This window comes from Rhea americana, unplaced genomic scaffold, assembly GCF_003343005.1.
Source record: "Rhea americana isolate MKP2758 unplaced genomic scaffold, rheAme1 scaffold_167, whole genome shotgun sequence".
Taxonomy (NCBI): domain Eukaryota; kingdom Metazoa; phylum Chordata; class Aves; order Rheiformes; family Rheidae; genus Rhea; species Rhea americana.
Genome location: NW_028185783.1, coordinates 634,247 through 641,704, shown reverse-complemented (window position 1 = coordinate 641,704; position 7,458 = coordinate 634,247). Strand labels below are relative to the sequence as shown.

Sequence of the window (7,458 nt, the reverse complement as noted above, 5' to 3'; positions counted from 1 at the left end):
GGAATGCTTTTTCTTCTCTGCCTTGGAACAAAAACAAATGTGAAAGCGTCAACATTTTGTTGTCAAACAGAATTCCTGTCCTCTGATCAGTCTGAGTTCAAAGGGCAAGAGGAAAACGACTGAAGTAGCAAAACTTTATGAACTTGCTTATGTTCACAGCAGCCTCAAAATGGCAACTGGACCCTGGTGGTCTCTAGTCCAAGCTCCTCCAGGGAGCAGGGCCATCACCAACACTAGAGCAAGTCACCATGACTTTGTTCAGCTGAGTCGTGAATATCTCCAAAGAGGGCGGTCTGACAGCTCTCAGGGCAACCTGTCCTGGTGCTGCACCACCCTCCAAGTGCAGCTGTTTTTTCCTAAAATTCAACCTGAACTTCCAGGCCACAACTGGTGACTGCTGCTAGTTGTTATCATTTGCAGCTATCACAAACAGTTTGGATTTGTCATCTTTGTAACTCTCTTCAAGTAAAGCTGCTATTAAATGCCACTTTAGCCTCTTTCTCCAGACCAAACAAGCCCACTTCTAGATTTATCAGAATCAAAGGAATATTCTCCTCTTTTTTTTTGACACCTGAGGAGCAAAGAGCCCCAAATATACTCTGTAATGCCAGAACAAAAGGCTCTAGAGGAACTGAACTGTTGAACTGGGTTGCAGCACTTTCTTGGCTGACTTTCTCACTACAAAGATTCAGTCTCATAATATGAACTAACACAATGCTGTTCTGTTTTGGAAAGCAGTGTGAACTCAGCTCTCAAAGAAATGTTTGTTCCAATTCAAGTGCTGGCATTTTAAACAAAGGCAATTAAATGCACTGACAACACTATTGCAACATGAAGGCTAAAAATATAAGCACAAAATATGAGGAGTTACTCCTCCAAAGAAACGTTCCTGAAATAAATGCCTACTTACCCACGCTGCACAAGCATACTATTGCCAAGCGACAGTTTGAATTTTGAAGCCAGATAAACAAATTACAATTTAGCCATTTTTTATTGCCAGAAGTTTACACCCACAAATAATTATGTCAACAGTAAGAGTGGCACTACTTGCACAATATCTGATCTGCATCAGCAGGTAGGTCCCAGTGTTACTGCTTGGTACGGATGCAATTATTTATGGGTGTAATTTTGTACCCACAGATGTTTAAAAAACCCAACTTTTAGTTTATACCACAGAATGTAAACTTCATAATAAGCATGTGCAATATAGGTTCACAGATACTGTTAAGAACTTAATACGTTTTCTTATTCTTAAATAATTTTGAATTTTAAATTTATAGCCTTCGTGTGACAGTAACAGTGTCCTGAATATATTTTGCTTTTTAAAATGCACTGAATGCTCAGACTTCAGTAAAAAAAAAAAATTTATTTTCAATATAAAAGTGCCAAAATATCCACCAACATTGTAATCTATTTCAACAACCAGCTTACTCTAGTAATCAAAACTGCAAGCATCTTTATTCACATTTTTAAACCAAATTCCTTTCACACATTTCCACAGTAACCCGAGTCCCTTGAAAGCGGGAAATTTGCATTCCGATTGGCTGCTGTAGTCCATATGTCCAAGTTCATGTAGGCACGGAACGGGTTAAACCTTGGATAGTATTCCTGCTTACACATCACCGCCTGGTTCTCAACGTGGGTCGAATGTTGGGTCGTGGCACTGACAGGGCAGCAGCTTTCATAAACATCACTCTGAGGTGCCCAGATGGAACCAAAAAGTCCTGACATTGGAGACAAGCTTCGGGTGCTTGAGAGGTAGGGCTGTAGGGCAAGATAAAAATCACCATGGGAAAACGCTAACAGGGCTATTTGCCAAACAAAATATGGAAATGCACTAAATGAGAGCAGTAGTTATGCAGTGAAGAATGTAGGAAGCACACAAGTAGAAAACTAAGCATGAGTTTGCAAAGAAATATGGTTACAGAAAAGACTAAAGCAGCACTAGTTTGCATGTGCAGAGGCATTTTACTAAATGAAGCCATATGAATTCCTCTCTACATAGCTCCTATATTACTGTAACAGGAATACAATATTCAGTTCTGGTCAGATCATTAAGAAAAAGAGGAGACAAATGGAAGACATGTGAAGAGCACCGCACAAGGCATGCTTTTAGAGGTAAAATAAAAAGAGAAGGATATCTAAGAAAAGACAAAAAAAAAAAGGCTGAAGTCTGGCAGCACTGAAACACTACTACACCAAGACCAGAGAGCAATAGTCAGTACAGAAAAGAGAATATAATTGGGAGCTAGGGAATTTAACTAGAAAATTTAGAAAGTTCATAAAGAACCTCCTGGAGAGCAAGATGTATTAGTCTGTGAGGAAGTCTCTCAGAGAAGGTCATGGAAGTCCTGGGACTTTTAAAACTGAATGAAACACTGAAATATATTGTAGGGAAAAGCTCACCAGGGAAATGAACTGAATTATCTAATGTATTTTCCAATCTCTACCTTCTGTGTTTCCAGGCATTCTCAAATAAAATATGAAATAAAGCCACAGTTATTTTAGGAAACAGCTACCTACCAATTTTGTCACTTTTTAATACAACAAAATTTTAATTTTTGCAGTTAAAAATATTTCTCACTTTATTCAAAATAAATCTGCTACAAAAACAAAAATAAATCTCTAAAATAGAAGATTTTGAAATACGAGCAGAAGACTAGGTGGTTAGCATAAAAAACCACTTTGAACTGAAGTCAGTCTTACACTGCACTATGGGACTGACATAAACATGGCTATACTTGAGCACAACAGGTCAAGGTCAGCATTCAGAAACTTGGAACAATCTATCTTAAGTCACCTAGATTTGCTAGTTAAAAAAAAAAAAAAAAAAAAATCTATCAAAGTCTCTGAGATCAACTTCCAGTAAAATCTCTTTTGGTTTTGTTGTCAGCACTTTTTGTATTTTATCCTCAACTGGAAGGTTGGTTTTGGAAGGGAAAAGTCTCAGTAGATAACAAAGCCCAAAATGTGTTTCCACATATAAGATGATTTTGGTCAATTTTCAGGCAAAATGATCTATCTCAAAATTTTATAAGCAAAATCCAGTAATAACCGAGGAAGCGCCACTCTACCAACACCAGCATCAGATACATACCTCAAGCTACTTAAAGGACACATGAAGAACAGGCAAGCAATAGGTATGAGAAAGACAGGTATGTATCAGGAGGGCTTGTGAGGAGGCACGTGAAGGCAGCGCCTCGCAGRGGAAGGACTCACTGTGGAGCTGACGTAGCTGGCGGGCTCCCAGGTCGGCGGCATGTTGGGAGGCGCGTTCCAGGTAGATGGACAGTTTTGATCAATGAAGGCTGTATTCTGCACCGCTGCGGCACCTGGGTAGCCACTGGGGTAATTCATGTTTTCTACAGTTGATAAAAACAGGAAGTCAAAATAAGGCTTTTGCAACATAAACACTGTTAACCTTTCTATACAGGAATGTTCAATCTTATCAGAGTGAGACACACTGGAACTGACCTAAGTTTTCAGTAACTTAAGGCAGCTTTAGCACAACAGCAAACGATAACAGTTCCTGTTAACAAGACTACCATTTTGTATTRGGGACCCACTAATGAATTGCTATCAGGAGCACTGGATAAAGAGTAGACAATATCTTCACTGGAGAATGAAGTCTTTATTAGCCACAGAGCGTGCAGGGCAAAGCCTACCCAGGCTTCACTGCCCGCATGCCTCAGCCCTAAGCCCCCAAGGGATCACCATGCTGTCTGTGATACTGCAGCTCGACCTTTAATTATTGCTGAGGTAATGCTAAGGAATCCTAGGTTCCTGCCAGTGTGCTTCCCAAGCCRAGAAACTCCAGCCTGGAAAGGTAATTGGTCACAGGAGGCCTTCYGTTTCACGCACTGGAAGGCAGAAGCCTGCCAGAGGGGAAACAAAGAAAATTGCAGAAAACGAATTGTGCAGTACTGCGGCCGTGAGTGCTTCTCCCCACTTCCTCAGATAGAGTCCTGTATACTGGCTCTTTAGGCTTAATAGTTCTATAAAAGCAGAGTTTTCTCATCTGCCACCATGCAGAGACTGTTGGTTACTACAGAGCACCCAGTCAGCTGGAAACTGAAGTTTGCTTAAGTGAGGAATGCCCAGATGTTTGCGGACAATTTCAGCCTTTGTTTTTACTAAAGGTCAGAGAAGACAACATGCTCAGTGATGATGCAGAAGCTCTGTATCATCCCTTACCTTCTGGGAAAGCACCATATTCGTTCATCTCTAATGGACAATACATGTTGGAAAACTGGCTGTCACAAGCTGCATTCCAATCAATGAAGCTGTCTCAATGTAAAGAAAATCTGCTTTCAGAACCAATTTACAGAACTTCTGAAAATTATTTAGAAATACTTATTTACTGTAAAGCTGTTGGATATAAAACACCCATAACTCATGATTACGCTTTTCACATTCCACTTGCCATGCAAATTCTGCCCTACCTATTCTGTGCCGTCACACATTCATAATGATTCTTTCACTTTTTGAGCTTTTACCTTTCAGAGAATGAAAGATTTGTAACTACAATTATCACAATCCTGCCTAACAGCTCAACATTCTTCTCTGTAAAAAAAAGAAAATAATTGTATTTCTTTCCTATGTAAAGAGTAGACATGAAGTGAAATAACGTGATTTGAAATACAAGAAAACTTAGTGCATTCTCAAGCATTTCTATGAATGATAATTAAAATAGGCATTTCTACTTTCGCCGTGACAAGCATCAGTCCTGTTAAACAATATGCTTTCTAAACTGCACACTACTAACTTGGTTTTACTACTCAGGCAAGGAGTTATCTTAGTTATCACTACTATACATGAACAAATAACTACACATATTTTTGTTTATAAAGTCGAAATAGTCTAGTTATGAGATGGGCCTGTGAAAGCAAAGTAGCGCAGTATGGAATCTGCCACAAATCACCATTTATTTGATCTGACTTCRTGGCCATTAATTAATTAATGGCCACAGATGATTATTCTAAATCATTAGGGCTGCAGTTTGTTGACACAAAAGGTTTAGAATGAGATTAGCAGGCTGCTTAGGACAAGATGATCATCACTTGGGGATTTCAGTGTTTTCACTCTATTATTTTGGGTGACAGGATATGGCTTGAAGAACTGACAGTACTTCACTGCTCTGTGGTGGCTGAGTGTTTCTTCTCCCTAGTTTATGGTGCATCTTTCATTAGTAAAATTTACAGTGTGGAAAGCCTGAGGTGCAAAAATTACTCAAGTCATTATTGCAGGAAGATCAACTCAAATCCAGACAGCACATGAAATATTTAGACTAACTTTTATTTTTATACCATCTTCAAACTGGGCTATTTGTCATTATATAATAGTATCTGCTTACATCATTTAACATGAGTACATACTGCAGAACACACCTCGTGATACACAGAAGCCATGTGTTTAGCAAAAGCATAAAAAAAACCTAAAAAAGCTAGGCCTTCTGCCATACAAAAGAAATGGAAAAAGTAAAAGCTTTCCAAAAAATATTTAATTAAATCTGAAAGAAATTCTAGAATAGCTGTAAGTGCATCAGTGAATTTGTACTAGCAAAATTATTAATGATCAGCAACAGTTTTACTAGAACAAAGCTTGAAGCCAACGCAAGGATTTTAACTGTCATCTGCCCTAGGAACATTGCAAGAGAAGCTCAGCATAATCCTCTGTGTCACAGAAATCCAAATAAAGTGATATTACTATCTACATAAAACATAACTTGCCTGTTGTGGACAGAGGGGGTTTCTTGGATCATGCACGGTATGTTATTCTCAAGGTTGTAGTTTAAACTGTTTGTCAGGCAGACTGGTTGAGCAGGCCACAAGTCTCCTGCTGGGTAAAGACCTAGAAAGGTAAAGGGGAATGAAATGCAGAAGAACAGAAGGCAGCACTTATAACCTCTTACTATCACAATGACATTTGATTCTCAGATCCATAATAAAGACTGTATGCTAGATTTAAAAAAAAAAAAGAGAGAGAGAGATACTGAACAAGCTATGTTTGATAACTGTCAATTTTAAACAAATCTAAAAAAATTAATTTATTAAAAAAATATTTAAAAAGTTTCGAAGCTGATTCTGAAATTCAGGGAAAAACCCAACAGGCTAAAAAATTCCTACAGAGAATTCTTAAGCCATCAGTCACAAGCACCACCAAGTGCTGGTCCTCATGGCAGGACAGACTACACAGGCATGAGCCCAGCAGCTCCCCCTTAGCCTCACCCTTCAGTCAGAAACCAACTCTGCAGGATAAATGAATGCAGGAACAGGGTCAAGTTTTTACTAGATGAGCGGTGTTGAGAGAGGTGTTCACGTGCAAACAATATGTGAACTCGTTACGTTTGTATTTAGCCTGTAGAGCAGATATTCAGTGTGGTGTTCTCTACAGGCTTTATCCCGACTGCCCAAAGATATTTAGTTCCTATCAACTCTGTGAAAGCAGGCAGCTGGGTAAAGGAAAGGATCCAAATGATTGGTCTTCACAACAGAATGGTTGCAAAGCAGGCTCAATTTCATTATTTCATACCACAGATATTATGAATATTGCTACCACAGGAAAAGCTTTAATCAGAGTTTGCAACTCTCTAGACACACGTTAGTCCTACAGCAAGAGGCTCAGCCACAGGCAGATCAGAGAGTTCTGCTGCTCGAAGAGCTGCGTGTTTTAACTGGCTTTCAAACTTTATCTCATCATATAGCCTTTTGCTTATATGAACCTCACTGAACAATATTATTAATACTTTTATTTCCCTTTGAAATACAAACAATGAAAACTGAGATTTAAAAGCCCAAACCCACTCTCATTCATTATTCCTTTCAAGGAGAGCAAGCTCTAGCTGTGGAAATTYAGAAAAAAAATGGTCCTATCTGTGTTGATGCGGAGCTTCATTTCAACACAGAAATCAGTGCTCCTCATATCCCAAACAATATCACTTCAGACAAAACCTGTGCAAAGCAAGATTAAAACAAACAAACAAACAAAACCCCACACAAGGAATACCTTATGCATGAGCTGAAAGCTAAGCACTGTCTTCACATAGAAAAGATGCAAAAAAAATGTCAAGGTTATAAGACTTTGCTTGCCACCTTTGCTCTTAACTTGTTTAGAAATAAGTAAGTTGAATTCTAATGACATGCATCTCTGAAGTCTGTGTATGTAAGCATTATTAGCATCATCACAGAAACTGCTTGACAAATAGTGTACAAAATCAGCTTAAGTTGTTAATAAAATAACTGACCTTTATTTTTGTCAGGATCCACTGCCATGTCAGTGAAATTAGGACATAAGGTTTCTGGATATTGAGGGATGGTGTTCATGTCTCTGCTAAATGAAAAGAATATTTCCTTAAATGTAGGCTCTCTAATGTTTTGAAAACCAAATTATTTCAGAAGAAATATAGAGATGTAAAAAAAAAAAAAAAAAAAAAAAATATAATTCTAGATTAGTTTCTGT

At 38.4% G+C, this 7,458-nt stretch overlaps 1 protein-coding gene across 1 annotated transcript in view; it reads right to left on the bottom strand.

Annotated features, from left to right (window-relative positions):
• Positions 1-1,346: 1,346 nt before the first annotated feature.
• Positions 1,347-7,458, bottom strand: part of TMEM131L (transmembrane 131 like) — a 77,379-nt gene continuing 71,267 nt past the window's right edge. The window contains exons 31-35 of the mRNA XM_085300673.1: positions 7,244-7,326; positions 5,730-5,850; positions 4,195-4,283; positions 3,220-3,362; positions 1,347-1,764 (exon numbers count right to left, since the gene is read on the bottom strand). Coding sequence (XP_085156799.1) covers positions 1,486-1,764; positions 3,220-3,362; positions 4,195-4,283; positions 5,730-5,850; positions 7,244-7,326 — 715 coding nt within the window. The 3' untranslated portion in view covers positions 1,347-1,485. The remainder of the gene's footprint in view (positions 1,765-3,219; positions 3,363-4,194; positions 4,284-5,729; positions 5,851-7,243; positions 7,327-7,458) is intronic.